A 19888-nucleotide genomic window follows, 5' to 3' on the forward strand; every position below is an offset into this window, starting at 1 on the left:
GCAGAAGCTGGGCGACGAGCGCTGGGCCGGTCTGGCGCGCAAGGCACGGCCGCGCCCTGAGAGGTCCGGAGGAACGGCCAGCTGCCTTCGCAGGTAACCGCTCGCGGGCCCACGCCAGGGAGGGAGGAGAGGGACCATCTCGCTTCAGGCTCCGGCTGGGAAGGCAGCCTTTGCGCTCGCCAGGTTTTGGGTCCTCTACAGACCCTGTTACCTGGGGCTTCTCTGTTCCCGAAGTCTGATCGGGGCGCTCTCGGGCTGCACATCCCGCCTCCCAACCTGGACCGCGTCCTACCCTGGACAGCGGATGAGGTGGCGGCGAAGCCTCGGGAGGACGGCCTTGGGCCTCACGCTGGCCTCCCTTCCTGAAAAACCAGGATCCCAGGGCATCCCAGGGAAGCTTTTGAAGCGGAAAGGAGCTTCCGTTTATGTTTATGAATTTAGCCGTCCGGAATTTCGTGGTTAGAATAGAGGGTTCGTCTCCATTGAGCTTTTGATTGCTCGCTATAGAGACAGGTGGACTATACTGGAGTGGACCAAGATCTTCCTCACAGAACCTGCATCGTCTGATTTTACTCAGAGAGTTCAAAGATAGCTGTCATCCACCCTCTCACACCCTTTCTGGGGTTCATGCTTCCATGATTCTTCACCTGGCCCTTACGTGGCCCTCCGTTTAAGACCACTCATTCTGGTAATTCTCTTCTGGATTCACTCCCACTTTCCAGATTCTCCTAAAACTGGGTTCCTAAAGTATTAATATATATATTTGTAAGTAGCTCAGTTCTGAAGTCAGAGTGACTTGAATTCTAATCCAGGGTTCTCTGCCAACTCAAGTATGTGACTCTAGGTAAGTAACTCACTTAACTTTTCTAAGCCCCCGTTTTCTCATCTGAAAATGGGGATAATATATGTATCTCTAGGTGATTGTAAGCATGAAAGAAGGTGAAGAACATGAAATACTTAGAATGCTACCTGGCGCATAATATGCACGTAATTTATGTCCGTTATTTTTTGAACAGAGAATTCCCCGAAGAAGCACAGCTTTCTTAGAATCAAGTGCCAAACAAAAATAGCAGTAACACTTTTTTTCATCCAGTCATAAAATGAAGGTTTTTAAAGTAAGGTTAATGCTGAGGCATGCTCGATGAAAACCATTGCTTGGTCAACTGATGGAAAATTTTATATAATCATTTTGGAAAGCAGTGGACATATATGGCAGGAACTTGAGAAATGTCAATTACTTCATTTCACAAATGCGCATTTGAAAATTTTCTCTGGGAATTAATCACAAGACAGAATATATGCAGAAAGGTGGTAATTATAGCATTATTTATAAAAGTGAAAATGTTAAACTTTTTATCGCAGAAAAATTTCTCATATATAAAAGTAGAATAGGTAAGTGAACCCCCATGTGCTCATCATCCAGCTTCAACAATGATCACTATTTTGTCTGTCTTGTTTTTGTGAAAAAAATTAAATTTACAAGGTGTCTGAAAATAGAACAGTTGAGTAAACTGGAGTATATTTTTTCAGCTTTTAAAATAATACAGAATTGTATTATACAATGCAAAATATACAGTGTTATCACAACTATGAACATTCAAAAACCTGTGTAGAAAAAGGAAGGAAGTACAGTAAAATATTAACCAGTTTCCCTTTGGTGGTAGGCCTATGGATACTTTGCTCCCCTTCCATTTTTAGATATTTAATAAATATTCCATTAAAATGGTATCTTGTTGTTACAACAAGCAATAAACCAACAAAATCTAAAAATATTGCTCCTGAACTAAGGACAATAGAATATGCCAGAGCAGGTTAACTGTTACGGAGAGTAAAGGTGCTTTAATTTCCTTGGTCAGTTTTTTCGGTTTATGTTTACATGAGCGTTCTTGTGTGCCACCTCGTGCTAGTGCTTGATGTTGCACTCATATGGGCAACTAACACACCCAATCTTTAATCAATCTCATCCTCTATATGTAAGTGATTGGACTTTGGAATGTTATTCCTCTTATTTTGATTAGTGTTTGCCCTCAGGGTAGAGCAAGATTTCTGGTGATAGGATGGCTCTCTTTTTCCATTTCTTCTTTTCTTTATCCTGAGCAAGCATCTATCTCGTACCTCATGCATTTATACTCTTCCTAGAACAACCACTTTGAACAAGTCAGATGGTTTTATCACATTTTTTTCTTGCTCAAATAGATTATGATGAGATCTGACCAAAAAATCTATTCACTTTTTAAACTGACCTAGTACATTTAAATGGAGAAGGCAGTGGCACCCCACTCCAGCACTCTTGCCTGGAAAATCCCATGGATGGAGGAGCCTGGTGGGCTGCAGTCCATGGGGTCGCTAAGAGTCGCACACAACTGAGCGACTTCACTTTCACTTTTCACTTTCAAGCATTGGAGAAGGAAATGGCAACCCACTCCAGTGTTCTTGCCTGGAGAACCCCAGGGATGGGGCAGCCTGGTGGGCTGCTGTCTGTGGGGTCGCACAGAGTTAGATACAACTGAAGTGACTTAGCAGCAGCAGCAGCAGTACATTTAAAAACAGTTAAGGGAGAGGTCACCTTACAAGAAAATGTGTAAATGAGTTTTGTTTCAAATTAGTTTGTAAAGAAACTTTGTTTCCTAGGTATGCAAAGAAGCCTTTTCATGCAGATGTCCTTAGAGATAATATGGATCAGTCCGGAGTTCTCCTCTGGGTGAAAGCAGAACCCTTTATAGTGGGTGCCTTGCAGATTCCCCCTCCTTCCAAATTCAGTCTTCACTATCTCAGGAAGATATCCACCTACGTGCGAACACGGACCGTAGAGGGAGGTTACCCACGCCTGTCTTGGTCTACATGGAGGCACATTGCATGTGGGAAGCTGCAGTTAGCTAAGGATCTGGCATGGCTTTACTTTGAAATGTTTGATAGTCTTGCAATGAAGACACCAGAGGAGCGCCTGGAATGGTCTGAGATTCTGTCCAACTGCATGTCTGAGGATGAAGTAGAAAAGCAAAGAAATCAGGTATGAATTTATATGTATATGTGTGTGTGTTTAGTTACTTTGGGAAATAAACTATTTAAAATTTTTGTGCTAACTATAGAGTGTGCAAGTTTTAGATTTTAATGACCATGTGCTCCCAAAGCACCATTTAAGTTTTAGCATTTCCAGTTTGGCAGTATTTAGTGAATTAGTCCTTACATAGCAATCCATACCCATCTACTTTCAAAGTGATAATGATACAGAAACCCTGTAATTGGAAGAGGGAGATATTTTCATTGACATTAAAACTAATATTGAGGTATGTGGGTGCTTATGAACTGTTGACCTGTTACAGTAAGAGCACCTGCCTATTTTTAAGTGTACATCTGCTATGTGCTGGGATTCAAAGATGATTAGACTAGCAGCTCTGCTCTCATGGAGCTTATAGACTAGTAGGGGAAGCTGGTGTGTGTAAAAAGGTGCTATTTAATAAACATTTCTTCAAAGAAGACATGCAGATGACCAACGATGCTAATTATTAGAGAAGTGCAAATCAAAAACCACGTTGAATTCTACTCAGTACTCTGAAATGACCAGTATGGGAAAAGAATCTAAAAAAAGAGTGGATATATGTGTAACTGATTCACTTTGCTATGCACCTCAAACTAACAGACCTTGTAAATCAACTGTTACTGTATTACTCACTCAGTCGTGTCTAACTCTTTGTGACCCCATGGACTATAGCCCACCAGGCTCCTCTGTTCATGGGATTCTCCAGGCAAGAATACTGGAGTGGGTTGCCATTCCCTTCTCCAGGGGATCTTCCCAACCTAGGGTGGGAATCTGGGTCTCCAGCATTGCAGGCAGGTTCTTTTCCATCTGAGCCACTAGGGAAGCCCAAATCAACTATACTCTAATAAAAATTGTTTAATAAAAACCACTTTGAGGTATTACCTCACACCATTCAGAATGGCTATCATCAAAAAATCTACAAATAATAAATGCTGGGGAGGGTGTGAAGAAAAGACTACCTTCCAAACTGTTGACGGGAATGTGATTTGGTACAGCCACTATGGAAAACAGTATGGAGGTTCCTTAAAGTAAAAATAAAGCTACCATATGATCCAGCAACCCCACTCTTGGACCTACATCCAAAGAAAACTCTAATTTGAAAAGATGCGTGTACCCCAGTGTTCATAGCAGCATGTTTACAGTTGCTAACACTTGGAGGCAACCTAAGTGTCTGTCAACAGATGAATGGATAAGGAAGATACATATATTAATTACTCATCATAGAAAAGAATGAAATCATGCCATTTGCAGCAACATGGATGATCCTAGAGATTATCATACTAAATGAAGTAAGACAGAGAAAAACAAATACAATACCACTTCTATGTGGATATAGAAAATAGTACAAATGAACTTATTTGCAAAACTGAAATAGACTCATAGAAAACAAACTTGTGAAGAGGGGAGATAGATAAATTAGGAGTATGGGATTAACAGATGCACACTACCATATATAAAATAGATAAACAACAAGGATCTGCTGTATGCCATAGGGAACTATATTCAGTATCGTATAATACACTATAATGGAAAAGAATCAATGTGTATATATATAATGGAAAAGAATCAAATGTGTGTATATATAATGGAAAAGAATCAAATGTGTGTATATATAATGGAAAAGAATCAAATGTGTGTATATATAATGGAAAAGAATCAAGTGTGTGTGTGTGTGTGTGTGTATGTGTGTAACCGAATCACTTTGCTGTACACATGAAATTTAACACAGTATTATAAATCAACTATAATTCAGTTAAAAAAGCACTATTTAATATAATAGAATGTACAGTAAAAGTATACATAGAGTACAGAAACAGAATAGAGAAGAGAATAATTAATTCTGGTGATGAGGAAAGACTTCACAGGGAAAGTATATTAATCAGAGTAAGCTTGTTACAGTAACAAGTGAGTCCAGCATTTCAGTGGCTTAGTGCAATAACATTTTATTTCTTATTCATGCGGCAGTCCAACATAAGGCATCTGGTCAGATGAGGCTCTAGGCTGCTGTTGTCTAAGCAATGACTCAGGGGTCTAGGCATCTTCTGTCTTTTGGAGCCACTATTGTACTAGTCTGCTTTGCTGCAGTTAAAAACAAACAACAATGAAATTCCAGTGGCTTACAGTAACTGGAGTTTATTTCTTGCTTATTTGACTTTTAGTTTGCACTTTAGTGAAGGCTCTTTTCCAGGGTCTGGCTCTGTTTCTGCCCATCTGGGGACTCAGGCTGAAGAAGCAGCTTCTGTGAAGGTCATACCTGTCTTATGATAGAAGGGAAGAGCAAAGGAATAGGAGAAAAGTTTTGACACCTCTTTAAACTTTTGCTCAGATGTGACATAAACAGCACCTACTTTTGTTCCATTGGCTAAAGCCTTGTCATATGTCCATGCCTGATATTATTAAGAGGGGAGGGAATCTGCCTCATAGGAAGTAGGGAAATCCTGTGGCCACGGGTAGAGCCATGTAAGCCCCTTGGAAGATGAGGAAGTAAACAATTGCAAATAAAATACAGTTTTCTACGGCCATGCCCACTAGGGCCTGAGTCCTTCAGTTCTATTCTTTGGGAGGCTTGAAAGTGGTATATGTAAATCCACCCATATTCCATTGATTGTAACCCAGTTATGCCATATCCAGTTTCAAAGGAGGCTGGGAAATGCCATCTAATTGTGTGCTCAAGGAGGGAAAGGTATTTAGTTAGCATCTAGCGAGACTCTGCCACATGAAATAATATCTAAACAAGGTTTTGGAAATTGAAAAAAAGTTTGGCAAACAACCAGGAGGATAAGGGCATTATAATTAGTTGTTCTGTCGCTAAATCATGTTCAACTCTTTATGACCCCATGAACTTCAGCACTCCAGGCTTCCCTCTCCTTTGCTATCTCTCAGAGTTTGCCCAGGTTCACGTCCATTGCATCAGTGGTGCCATCCAACCATCTCATCCTCTGTTGCCCCCTTCTCCTCCTGCCCTCAATCTTTCCCAGCATCAGGGTCTTTTCCAGGAGTCTGCTCTTGGCATCAATTGGCCAAGGTGCCGGAGCTTCAGCTTCAGCATCAGCCCTTAAACATTTATTGAGTGCCTACTATGTGCAGTAGTGAGTGCTGTGGATACAGAGATGAATAAAACCTTCAAGAAGCCCCAGTGTTTTTTGAGTGCTTACTATGTGTGCTAGTTACTAGGAACATAAAAATGAAAAAGAGATCTCATAGTCTCATGGAGAGGCAGGTATATGGAGAAGTAATGGCAGTATAATAATTATTAAATGGAAGTACTAATATGCATAAAATCAGGAAATTGTGTTGAGTGAAAAAAGTCAGTCCCAAAAGATGACATACTGTGATTCCATTTATGTAACATTCTTGAAATGACAAAATTATGGAAATAGAGAACAGAAAAGTGGCCAGGGGCTGAAGAAGGGGTGAGGGAAGGTAGGAAGTCAGTGTGGCTATAAAAAGGCAACATGAAGGATCCGTGTGTGGATGGAAGTGTTCTCTACCCTGACTGCATCCATGTCAATACCGTGTCAATACTATTGCACAATAGTTTGGCAAGATGGGAAATTGAGTGAAGAGTACATCAGATCTTTGTTCTTGCAGCTGCATGTGAAACTACAGTTACCTCAAAAGGTTTAGTTAAGAAAAAAACTAAAAAAAAAAAGACATAGATTCATGAGGTTCCATGTTGACTACTGATTTGAACAGCTAGGTTTAGGTGGTTCTGAGAATCCATATTTTTAAATTCCTTAGACTTCATGATTTTGAGCTGTGTTGGCAATCAGGGTGAATATAGCTGTAGTCCTAGAGGTATTACTTCACTTTTTTGCCTCCATTGTATGTGTATGGGAATGGGTATATGAGGATAATCATGAGCTTCAAACCATATCTTCTTCAAATAAGAAATGATTTAGAAACATTTGTCAGGCCAGTAGTATTTTTTTTTTCAATCAAGCACTTTTAAAGAATTTGATGAAAACCTGAGGCCTACTCCTCCACAGAATACCATACACCAAAAAATTACATACAATTTCAGATGTTGCCCTGATATCCTAAACTTTGTTGATTAGTTTATGATTATGTTAAAGTAACTTCTGTGTCTTGATTAAATTTCCTGCCTTTCTACTTTTTAATTCAAATTACTAAGGTTTTTTAAATATAATTTTAAACTTTTGAAATAATCTACTTCATAAAATAACATGCTTCATGACTTTTGGGAGAGAATATCAATGGCCATAGATGCTGCATAGCTTTCTGAGAAGATAAGTGACTCCAGTTTAATTAGTTTTAGACACTCCTACATATGGGTACCAGAGACATATGTATCCAATGCTAGAAACATTTTTGCATTTGTCCTTTTAGGATCAGAACACTGAGAATTTCTTTTACTGTATCTACTTAGTTGTAGACTAGTGGTTGATGTCATTAGAGGACATGGGTTCATCATTTATTTTCTTGTTGGACAGCTTTCAGTGGACACCCTGCAGTTTCTGCTCTTCTTACATATACAGCAGTTAAACAAGGTCTCCCTGAGGACATCTTTGATTGGGGAAGAGTGGCCTAGTCCCAGACACAGATCTCAGTCTCCTGACCTGACTGAAAAATCCAGTTGTCATAATAAGGTACTGTTTAAATTATGGTCTCTTTCTCTGAAAGGGACAATTTTCGAGGGAGATATATTGCCTTCATTAAAAATTACTTTGAGTAACTTATATAAGACAGATTTACTGGCTTGTTTTGCTTTTTACTTTTTTTCCTATTTATAAAACAAAATCAACATGTGCAGTCTTAATCAACATAGAGAAGTGATTTCAGTTCCTTCAATGACACAAAAATCACTTAGATAATTTTCTGGCAAATCATTTACTTGACTCTTAATTAGTGTTCACATTTTTGCAAATGTTGATGAATTCGATTTCACATGATTGTAGACAAGTCAGTTAACTTCTCTTGCTTGGCTTCTTTTCTCTACATGGTGATGATAATGCCTATTTCTGAGTGGCTGTGAGAATTCAGTAATACATAGCACATGACTTGTTGCACAGTAAGCACCGGTATATGGTGACTTTAGTTTGTGTATGGCATCTCACAGCAACTGACTGGACCAGGGATGGACACTTGACTAGAGTAACCCATGCCTTGGCATGAATTTGAAATTGGTCTAATTTGAAATGGTGACCGTGGCCCAAACAATACCCCAAGGAGTTGAAGAAATTACCAATTGGTGATGGGTATTTGAGCTGGTAGCTCATGTGGCATTGAGACCAGCGCAGCTACCACATTTGTGAGTCACCTGGAGTTATGATGGATTAGAAACTCTGAGGGAATCAGAGAAAAAGAAGAGAATGGAACAGATATGCAGAGCGTCCTGGGAGAGGAAGAGGTTCAAACTGGCTTTCCAGTTCCGGTTCTGATGAGGCCTCCCTACAATTCCATTTGGGAGATGACTATGTGTCCCTGCAGTAAATCTCCCTTCACTTGAATTAACTTATATTCCCTCTGCCGGTGAAAGTTACTACCAGCCAGCCACCCATGCTCTCTTTATCACCACCCTTACCTACTTAGTTGTCAAGCCTTACTGATTCTGATTCCAAAATAACTTTAAAAAGTTGTCTTTCTTCTTCTTCTTCTTCTATAGGTCCTAGTGTCTTTTTTTTTGCTTTTATTTCTGGTATTAGATCCTACTTGATCATCGTGCTTTTAATCTATAGCCCACCTCCTACACTGGAGTTTCCAGAACACAGATCAGTTGTATCCATCTCCTGTCAGAACTCCATCAGTGAATTCTCACTGTCATTGTTGTTTGCACCCTTGTACTCTTTGGAGTCCTCTCCAGCCTGCTTACTGTGGGGGGGGGGGGGGGGGGGGGAGATGCAGCAAGAGGGAGGAAGAGCAGGTGAGGTTGTGGGCAGCTCTGCTTTGAAGTGTTCTCTAACATCCAAAAGAGGGTTTATTCAAAAGAGAAAATGGTATAGCTGTTTACAAAATAGTTTGAAAATCTCTGGCACACACAATGAAGCCCAGAGACCTTAGTATTTTATGCAAGGCTTTTGCTGAATGGATGCTACCTACCATTTAACCTTCCCCTGCCACTTCCCCAGCATGCTCCCTACACCCCACCCAGAATTTTCTCTTCTCTCAACATAGCACGTAATTTTACTCCTATGAGCATTTGGATGCAGTTTCCTAAGGCTAGAATGCCTTTTTTCCCGATCTGTTTGCAAAACTACCAATGTCAATCAAGAATCTATTCAAACAGCACTACACTAAGATGTTTTCCCCAAATGACGTTCTTGTTCCTCTCCTGCCCGTAGAACATCTTTCAGATCTCTGCTATAGGTCTTATCTCATTGTGTTTTACTTTATGTTGTCATTTCACTACACAGATGCTGAATTCCTTGAGCACAGGAACTATGTCTTACTCAGTTTGTATAATTCATCACGTAACACGGGTCATATCACATAGAGGTATTCAAAAAATATCTGTCAAATGAATGAGCCAAGTTATTGGAACGTCCGCCAACTCAAAGCTTATTCCCAAAGTAATAACTTCTTTTAAATCTGACTACTGTAAGATCAGTTGCCTTTTTTCATCGGATTTTGAAATTAGTTCTGTGATTTGAGAAGGTAAATTAAAAAAACCTAGTGCTTCATGAAATGTTTTAGAATATTTACTAGCTGTGTGACCTTGGGCAAGTTTCTTTTTGTATCTCCATTTCTTCATCTGTGAAATGGGCATGGTAATGGCATCTAATTTAAGACTGTTGCTAGGACTAAATAATGATAAAGTTTCTTTAACAGTGCTTGGCACACACTGAAGCTTAGCTATTAGTGTTACTTTTGGATTCTTAGGTAGGATAGAATCTCTTTATATCTATCACATGCGCAGAAAATCTTTATAAGTTTTGTATAGTCACCTTGAATGCTTTTGGGGGGATGAGGCAAAGTGTAAACATAAAACAATTAAAATATAAAAGTTTCAGATCTCACTGAGTCTCTTTGTTCTGTTGAGAGTGCTTTCTTTTGATATTTTTTAGAACTGGAATGATTACAGTCATCAGGCTTTTGTCTGTGATCATCTGTCAGATCTCCTTGAGCTGCTTTTAGACCCAGAGCAACTTACTGCATCATTTCATTCAACCCACAGTAGTCTAGTCTCTCGGGAAGCTGTTGTGGCACTCAGCTTTCTAATCGAAGGTACAGTGAGTGGAGCTAGGAAGATATATCCGCTTTATGAACTTGCGCTGTGGCAACCACTGCATGCGGAAACTGGCTTCTCAAAGACCTCTAAGACCTTTTCTTTCTACAAGCTGGAAGCCTGGTTGAGAACCTGCTTGACTGGGAATCCATTTGGTACATCTGCTTGCCTCAAGTCTGGGAAGAAATTGGCTTGGGCTCACCAAGGTATTTATTAACATCTTAATCTATATTAAATTGACTGACAGGTTATGGAACCTAGTATTTTCTGGTATATTAGTGATCACACATCTTTTGTGGAAGACCTCAAGTATATTGCTACTATAAAAGGGAAAAAGGGGAACATCTCTATTGTAAATGACTTTTTCTCAAGGCAGCAACAATCTCAGTTGACTCATTAGTCCAACTTGCTTTGGTTGCAACTAACAGAAACTCCAGCTTCAGTTAGTCCTTTCTGTGCTCTACTTTCGTCTTTTCTGGCTTGTTTTCCCTCTCACTCTCATGCTGATTTCCTTGAAGCTTTCCCATTTTCTGTGCCGCTTAGCAGAAATTGGCTATTCCTCAGTTATACCCTCATAGAGTTGTTGCAAAAATGAAGTTCTTTTAGCTATACAGACACAGGCAGACTAGCTATTTCTGAATTAGAAATTTAAATTCATAGTAGAGAGAATTTGGCTTTGGTTGCAAAGGTATCTACTTCTGATTGTCCAGTGATGGCTAACAGGATAGGTTCAGGTACTGTATGACTTCTTCGGGCCCAGGTATAAGTTTTAAGAGAAGAGGGCCTCAGATGTAGGTGCTACAGTAAGGCAAATGCCAGGCAGAATTAATAGGAAAAAACTAGAATATACTTTCAAAATCTCTGAGTTTCAGAGATAAAGAGAAAATAGTTTCCATGCAAATGTAAAAAAAAAAAAGCAGTTTTGTATCAAATTTTTGTAATGCTAAAATTCAGAAAACAGTTGAGCAACATCTATAATGATCCAAGTATTTTGCATGCAACCAAGTTATTGCTCTAGCATGAGGTCAGACTCTCAGGTATGTATGGCTCCTATAAACAGGAGACACTATATAATTGTTGATGTTGATAAAAGAAATATAGGTGCAAGTAAGTTTTAAACATTGTTAGGGTAAGTACTAGGAGGAAAAAGGACATCTGACCTCTTAGGATTATAAAATGTATAGATAGTAGGATTACAAGTAATTTTTATCTTATTTTACTTATAGTATTTAAAAGTTTTCTACAGTAGCCATATATTAATTTTCTAATAAAAGAAAACAATAAGAATTGTTTTAAAAGAAGAATAGTGTACTATGTGACCTCTCCACATCTGGCAGTTTTCTTTACAAGAGTGGTCCTGATGGCTTGCAGGGAAGTACAGCCTGAGAAAGCAATGATGTCATGGTGAGACTGTGTTAGGAGGGCAGCCTGCACAGAGTTTTTGAGTGTGAGTTTGTGCAAGGCAGCATGTCTGAGAGGAAGATGTACTCTCAGAAATGATCCTGAGAGTAAAGACATGAACCTAAATAGAATGCATGGAAGGATGTGGTAAGTAACTTAGAAGAAGTTCAGAGTTTGTATTATGGCAATTTAAAAAGAATATTTCAGAGTTGGGATGATAAATTAAGGTGAGTTGGGGAAGATATTTGAATTGCATCAGCTCTACCACTTACTAGCCATATGGCCTTAGGCACGTTACTTAACTTGAAGAGTAGACATGAAAAAAATCTTAGATCTATAGGCAATCTTGAATGGATTATTGTAGATTTCACCTTTTATTAAAAAGACAAAAAATTTAAAATTTGGCGACATACAGAAAAGCACAGAGAGTAGTATAGCATACACCTCTTTACCTGACACCCAGATCTAACACTTTTTAAACCTGTTATGTATCTAATTTTAGACATGTAGATATGTATAAGCTCATTTGGATGATGGGTTTCCTTTGAAACTATCTCGTTTGTATTTTTCTTAAATAGTTGAAGGGACAACCAAGAGAGCAAAGATTGCCTGTAATACTCACGTGGCCCCAAGGATGCACCGCATGGTGGTGATGAGCCAGGTTTACAAGCAGACGTTGGCCAAGAGCTCAGATACTCTGGTGGGGGCACATGTAAAGATCCATCGTTGCAACGAGTCTTTTATATATCTGCTCTCTCCCTTACGGTAAGCAGTCTTCATAGTGTTCTGACATTGTTACATCTTCTTTAGAATGGGGTTGGTCCTTTTATTTGTCATCACAGAATAATATCATAGTCAAACGTTTTTTAATCTTGTTCAAAGGAATTTACCTCATTTTTCAGATCCGTGACAATTGAGAAGTGCAGAAATAGCACCTTTGTCCTGGGCCCTATACAGACTGCTCTTCACCTCCATACCTGTGACAACGTTAAAGTCATTGCTGTTTGCCATCGTCTGTCCATCTCATCGACGACAGGTTGCATCTTTCACATTCTGACACCTACACGCCCCCTTATTCTCTCTGGGAACCAGAGAGTAACTTTTGCCCCTTTTCATACCCATTACCCGATGCTGGAGGACCACATGGCCAGGACCGGCCTTGCTACAGTGCCTAACTATTGGGATAATCCCATGATTTTGTGCAGAGAGAACAGCAGCCCAAGTGTCTTCCGACTCCTACCACCATGTGAATTCTATGTGTTTATTATTCCATTTGAAATGGAAGGGGACACAACAGAGATACCTGGGGGTCTTCCATCTGCATATCAGAAAGCACTGAGCCAAAGGGAAAAAAAGATACAGGTCTGGCAGAAAACTGTGAAGGAAGCTCGTTTAACAAAGTGAGTAGTTTCTAGAAGTAAGTAGTAACTTGTCTTATGTAAAACTCCACGGGAAGGCAAATTAATCTGCATGCATGCTCAGTCTCTCAGTCGTGTTTGGCTCTTTTGTGACCCCATAGACTGAAGCCCGCCAGGCTCCTCTGTCCATGGAATTCTCCAGGCAAGACTACTGGAGTGGGTTGCCTTTTCCTACTCCAGGGGATCTTCCCAATCCCCAGACCTGCGTCTCCTGCATTGGCAAGTAGATTCTTTATGACTGCACCATCTGGGAAGCCCCCCAAATTAATCTGCACATGTTTATGATTGTGCTAAACAAACAAAAAAGACAAAGTGTGTCTTTTGTTAAGGTCAGTATTCCAGGTACTGTTTGGTTGGGGGATGGGAGCAAGTGCATACTCAAGTATTAGACTCCCTCCTTTTTTTTTTGGTATAGTAAATTTTTTTTTTTTATACACAAAAAAACACTTTGTATTGGGGTATAGCCAGTTAACAATGTTGTGATAGTTCCAGGGGAACAGCGAAGGGACTCAGCCATACATAATACATGTATCCATTCTCCCCCTAAAATTCCCTCCTACCCAGGCTGCCACATAACACTGAGCAGAGTTCCATGTGCTATACAATAGGTTTTTGTTAGTTATCCATTTAAAATATAGCAGTATGTACATGACCTTCCCAAATAGACTCTCTCCTTTTAAGAAGCTTCAGTTTAACTGGCAGATATAAGACTTAAATGAAGGACCGTATATAAGGTCAATCATAAATGGATTACTTTTAGTTTTTAATTTTCTCCTCTGCACTATATTGGTGGTTTTCAAATGGTTGTGTATCAGGATCATCTAAAGAGCTTGTTAAAAATACAGGTCCTGGCTCCTCTACTCTACAGATAGACTTCCCAAAAGTGGATTCCTAATGCTGGTCCATGGACTCATGCCAGTTTTTGTCAAAGTTCCTAATTAATAGTAAATTGTGAAAAATAAGTACAGTGTTTTTAAGTAGTGCTAAATTTAGTCAACTTAGAATACTGTCTTTTATTCTGAAATTGTTTCTTTCTTACTTTGTAGGTACTGAAGTATCTTGTTTTTAATAACATGCTTGATATAATAGATGCTTATGGTTTATTATGTCCATCACAAAATTTTATTTCAAGGGTACTTGTCTTTAAACTCTAGGAGCCAGGGACACATTATGTATAAAGCATATATAAAGATTCAGAAAACATGAATGTGGGTAGTTGGAGAAGATTGATGGAAAGAATTTGTGTTGGACATTGAAAAAATGAGCAGATAGGAATTGAGGGTTAGGCAGAATACTTGAAACAGCATTAGAGGAACAGATGTGGAAGCAGAAGCAGACGTAAGGTGTCCTGGAAATCAGTTGCTTAAACAAGATTCAGGGTGTGGATAATGATATTTAAACTTGTATGAGTAGATCAAGCCAGATCATGTAGAATCTTGCATATCAGTCAATAAGAGTTAGATTTATGTGGAATTAAATAATAGAGGGCATAAAAGGGTTTTAAACAATGGAATGAAGTTCAGAAAGCCATTTCATTTATTCAGGAACATTTATAGAATGCCTGCAATATGCAAACCACCTTATTAGATGGTGTGGCAGGTAAATGTGATTGGCACATATGAAGATGCTCTGACTAGATCTGAAAGAGGGAAGTCAGGGTGGTATTACAATATTCTAGACTAAGAAACTGGACTAGAGTGGAGATAAAGGGTGTGGCAACCAGAAATATTTTGACAGGAGGCTGAACTTGGTACAAGATTTTCTAAAAAAGACAAAGATGACTTCAAAAATTGCACTCCAGTTTAGACACCTTTGATCACTTTTCTTCTGGACAGAATAGCATGTACAACTTAAAAAGTAGTTGGTGCTCAGAATAATTATGAAGTAATTATTTAATAATTAAGTAATCATTGTCTGTACAATATTTTGGTGTTTAATTTTGTTAGAGATGTTAGGAAAGATAAGTAGGAAACATTATGGTACCACAAGATGGAGGGGTGCTTCTTCTACAACATTGTCCATTTGGGAGCTGGAGCTAGTTTGAGAAGAGGGTATCAAGTTCTTTTGGAGGCTGTTTACATGAAATGTCCTATATCCTAATAGTGTCTTGATCCTTAAGACTTAGAAAAACTCTTACTTTAATAATTGGATTCCATTTGCTTGGTATTAGTTGTTACTATTTTTCCTGATTATCATTATCTTGGAAAATAGCAGCCATTCTAAAAATGTTTCTATTTCTCATGATCCAGAGCTGTGATTTGATGTGTAAGTAGGAGTGCCTATTTTAATTAGATCTCTTGATTTTATTGGATGTTAAAATTAGTGTTGTTCTTTGGACAGCATGTCTGTATTGTAGTGGAAAGTACTCTGACTCAGGAATTAGTACAGACCATGCCACTTACTATATGACATTGAAGGTGTCATCTGATCTATCTCTTGGCTATATCACATATATATATAGTGTATTTTCTACCTGATACGACTGATATAAAGGTTCATTAATAAAGATAACGTATAGTAATGATGCATGTATAAGACACTGTAGTGGTGTGTCCTGTACCATGTGTAGTAGTGTGAGTGTAAGACACCCTGCTTAATGATGAGTTTGAGAGACACATCTAGGTGAGATTGTTTACTCAATGTCTGAGACGTGACCTGTTAGAATTAACTTCATTCTAAGAGAAACTGTTGAAAAAAGACTCGATCCAGCCACCTAATTTTCTGGATGCATTTTTGTGGCATATGGATTAAGGAAGGAAGTATATAAGATATACTTACACACTTGCATTTAGATTCTTAAAAATCTTTTTGTTTTGTATTGAGGTATAGCAAATTAACAATGTTGTGATAGTTTCAGATGGACAACAAAGGGACTTAGTCATACATATACATGTATCCATTCTCCAAACTCCTCTCTCATCCAGGCTGCCACATAAAACTGAGCAGAGTTCCATGTGCTATACAGTAGGTCCTTGTTGGTTATTTCATTTTAAATATAACAGTGTGTACATGTCCATCCCAGATTCCCTAACTGTCCCTTCCCCTCATCCCTCCTACTGGCAACCATAAGTTTGTTAGTTCTAAGTCTTTGAGGCTCTTTTTGTTTTGTAAGTAAGTTTGCATTTAGCTTCTTCAAAATAGTTGCTGGCTACCAAAAATATAACATCGGTAATAGTCACAACTCATGCTTTATCTGGGAATCCACTGTAAAAATACTGCTGTTATCTGTAACAAACATTCCACTTGGTTTGTATCTCATGGATTGAGCCACCAAGATACTAATAATACAGATCAGTCATGTTCAGCTTAGCAAAACAATGCTGATGACCATAAAAGTAAGTGAGACGTACTGAGCACTTACTATGTGCCCTTTACTGTTCTAAGCACCTTCTATGTATTAACTCATTTCTTCTTCCTAACGTCAAGGCTGTATATTGTCACCCTGCTTATTTAACTTATATGCAGAGTACATCATGAGAAATGCTGGGCTGGATGAAGCACAAACTGGAATCAAGATTGCTGGGAGAAATATCAATAACCTCAGATATGCAGATGATACCACCCTTATGGCAGAAAGAGAACAAGAATTAAAGAGCCTCTTGATGAAAGTGAAAGAGGGGAGTGAAAAAGTTGGCTTTAAGCTCAACATTTAGAAAACTAAGATCATGGCATCCAGTCCCATCACTTCATGGGAAATAGATGGAGAAACAGTGGAAACAGTGGCTGACTTTTTAGGTGGCTCCAAGATCACTGCAGATGGTGATTGCAGCCATGAAATTAAAAGACGCTCGCTCCTTGGAAGAAAAGTTATGACCAACCTATACAGCATATTAAAAAGCAGAGACATCATTTTGTCAACAAAGGTCCGTCTAGTCAAGGCTATGGTTTTTCCAGTGGTCATGTGTGGATGTGAGAGTTGGACTATAAAGAAAGCTGAGTGTAAAAGAATTGATATTTTGAACTGTGGTGTTGTAGAAGACTCTTGAGAGTCCCTTGGACTACAAGGAGATACAGCCAGTCCATCCTAAAGGAAATCAGTCCAGGGTGTTCATTGGAAGGACTGATGCTGAAGCTGAAACTCCAATATTTTGGTCACCTGATGTGAAGAGCTGACTCGTTTGAAAAGACCCTAATGCTGAAGATTGAAGACAGGAGGAGAAGGGGACGACAGAAGATGAGATGGTTAGATGGCATCACCAACTCAATGCACATGAGTTTGGGTAAACTTTGGGAGTTGGTGATGGACAGGGAGGCCTGGTTCATGGGATCACAAAGAGTCGGACATGACTGAGTGAACTGAACTGAACAATTGCTTATCACGGATGAGGAAATTAAGGAACAGAGAAATATAAGTAACTTACCCAAAGTCACACAGGAGTCAGGATTTGCATCTAGTCAGCCTGGTTCCAGAACCTAGGTTCTTAGTGTCTCTACTGTTTTCTGTGAACTATTATCATATATAATATAATCATTATAATGATGTGATATAAAAGTGGATCATTGGAAAAACATTCTTTTAAAGCAATTCTGTTGTTTGGATGCTGCTGGTATTTAGATGCCTAGATTTTCTCCCATGTACAGAAAGCTTATACACATGCAGAATCTGGAATGTGATAAGGCACTTAACACATGTTAACTGTGAGTTAGAGTGTCTTCAAGTGGTAAGATCCTTGATAACAATAGAAACAAGGGAAAGCACACAATTTCACCTTGGGAACATGGAAAGACAGAGGAATTATTTGCTAAGTTGAAGTGAAACTCCCAACATCATCCTTTTAAAGTGATTAGGTTATATCATTTCCTTACTGTGGCGCCTCTCATGAGTCCCCATCATACTTGAAACAAAATGCAATATAAAACCTTCATGGTACCTACCAGGCCCTTTCTGCCTCATTTTTCTGCCATTCTTTTCCTTATTCACTGTCCTCCCACCATAATATGATCTTACTTACTCATTGCCATCCAGCCATACACCACCAGGAATGTGTCTGTAGAATAAAGTTGGGTATCATCACGTATTGCAAGGAGGGAGAGAATTAGTTACATCTCCATAAAAGCATGTTTAAAAGAACTGGTCATTGCATTTTGGCTGTGATAGATGATTTGGGGGAGGGTCCTGTTGTGAGCTGGATGCAATCTGGAAATGAGGGTAATTCTGTGATTTGGTATTGTAATAATTTTTATATTAAAGAAGAGAGGAATGAAGGGGATAAAAATGTGATTGTAAAGAAACAGCAGTCACTCATTAGCCAGGAAAGGGTAATGCTCAGTCATTTTTATGGTTTGGATCACAAAATGCTTTTGTTTTTCATCCAGACCTGAGATATGATTATGGAGTGGTTTTGTTTTTGTGTTGATCTAACATCATCCCACAATGATCTTGTCTGCTGTTGGTGTGCTGCGGGATTATTTATGTTTAACAGAAGAGCCCCACAACCAGGCCAGATCCAGACTACACCTAGGCCTAGCTAAGCCTAGGTGCTAAGCCAACTCCTGGCTATCAGGAGCTTCTCTTCTCTTGCTTATCCTCAACATGTTAAATATTCTTTCACTTTTGAGCCTTTGCAGTTTTTTTTCCTCTGCCTGGAATGTTCTTCTCCAGATATTTATTTTTCTTACTCCACCACTTCATTCAGATTTCTGCTTAAGTGTGATCTTAGGTGTTTCCTGTCCGTCCTTTCTAAATTAGCATTCCCAATACTCTCAATTTCCCTACTCTGCTCTGTTTTTCTAACTACTTAGGTTCATACACACACATACACGTTATTTATTACCTATATTCCCTACTAGAATATGCAGTTCACAAGGAGCACAGACTACATAGATCACAATGGGAACCACTCCCTCTGGAGTCGTGTGGTGCAAACCTGCCTGGACAGAGGCCACTTCTCTTTTCTTTACATGTCTTATCAGTCAGAACACTACTCAGCATCACTGGTCCTCAGTAAATATCTGTTGAGTGAATAATCACAGTAGAAAATATATAATTACTGACAAGTCTTTACAAAGAGAGAATTGTATTTGACCAATCTTTTTTTTTTTTTGGTGGTGGTGGTGATGTAGTATGTAGCACTGAACAAAGCAGTCATTCAGAGAGAACAAATGAATAACTAGAAATAATTTAAAATTTATCCTATTAAAGCATTTTGTAACCACTTGGTATAAAATTAATATGAGTGCATTGTTTTTGCAATTTTAGGGATCAAAGAAAGCAGTTTCAGGTACTTGTGGAAAACAAGTTTTATGAGTGGTTGATTAATACAGGACACCGTCAGCAGCTGGACAGTCTTGTGCCTCCTGCAGCAGGCTCCAAACAAGCAGCAGGATAAGACTTCCTCTTCGAAACACTGGTAGGTATTTACAATGGCGACCATGTAAATTATTTGTGGGAAATCTTACAAGTGTGTCCCGGCCCCCCAAAAAAACCACACAGACTTATGATGTTACCAACCATTGCTATTTTTTTCCACTGCTCCCACCAGCATATACAGAATTTTAAATGCCCATATTTACAACATTTTATACTGAGAAGACCAACCAGAATATTCAAACGGCACCTATAACGTTATCAGCAAATATAATAGCCAAATTTGTCTTTTTTGTCTCTCGCCTGACACAGTCCAAAGCTGTTCTGTACTTCCCTGTATATGGCTTTAAGGTTTACTCTTTCTAATACATTTCACCTCTATCCTGTAAATCCACATACTAGTCATTTAATTTAGCTAGTCTTTGTTAATTGTGCCTTAATACATAACTAGAATTAATCCAAATGAAGATTTGAATACTAATCTTTAGGAAACCTGCATTCAATAGGAGAGGACATAGATACAGACACATTTACTG

The 19888-nt window shown here is 38.9% G+C and overlaps 1 protein-coding gene across 5 annotated transcripts in view; it reads left to right on the forward strand.

The window, feature by feature from the left end:
- The window catches only part of TBCCD1 (TBCC domain containing 1), a 23056-nt gene continuing 3168 nt past the window's right edge, over positions 1-19888 (forward strand). For 3 of the 5 annotated variants that reach the window (XM_060419529.1, XM_042233403.2, XM_012097525.5), the window contains exons 1-7: positions 1-93; positions 2632-3010; positions 7495-7650; positions 10066-10432; positions 12206-12392; positions 12530-13027; positions 19245-19395. In XM_060419529.1, the coding sequence (XP_060275512.1) occupies positions 2675-3010; positions 7495-7650; positions 10066-10432; positions 12206-12392; positions 12530-13027; positions 19245-19374 (1674 nt within the window). In that variant the 5' untranslated portion in view covers positions 1-93; positions 2632-2674 and the 3' untranslated portion in view covers positions 19375-19395. Of the gene's footprint in view, positions 845-2631; positions 3011-7494; positions 7651-10065; positions 10433-12205; positions 12393-12529; positions 17920-19244; positions 19396-19888 lie in introns of those variants that run through there. The other 2 variants (XM_042233407.2, XM_060419540.1) reach the window with 2 other exon arrangements.

This window comes from Ovis aries, chromosome 1, assembly GCF_016772045.2.
Source record: "Ovis aries strain OAR_USU_Benz2616 breed Rambouillet chromosome 1, ARS-UI_Ramb_v3.0, whole genome shotgun sequence".
In the NCBI taxonomy this organism is placed as follows: Eukaryota; Metazoa; Chordata; class Mammalia; order Artiodactyla; family Bovidae; genus Ovis; species Ovis aries.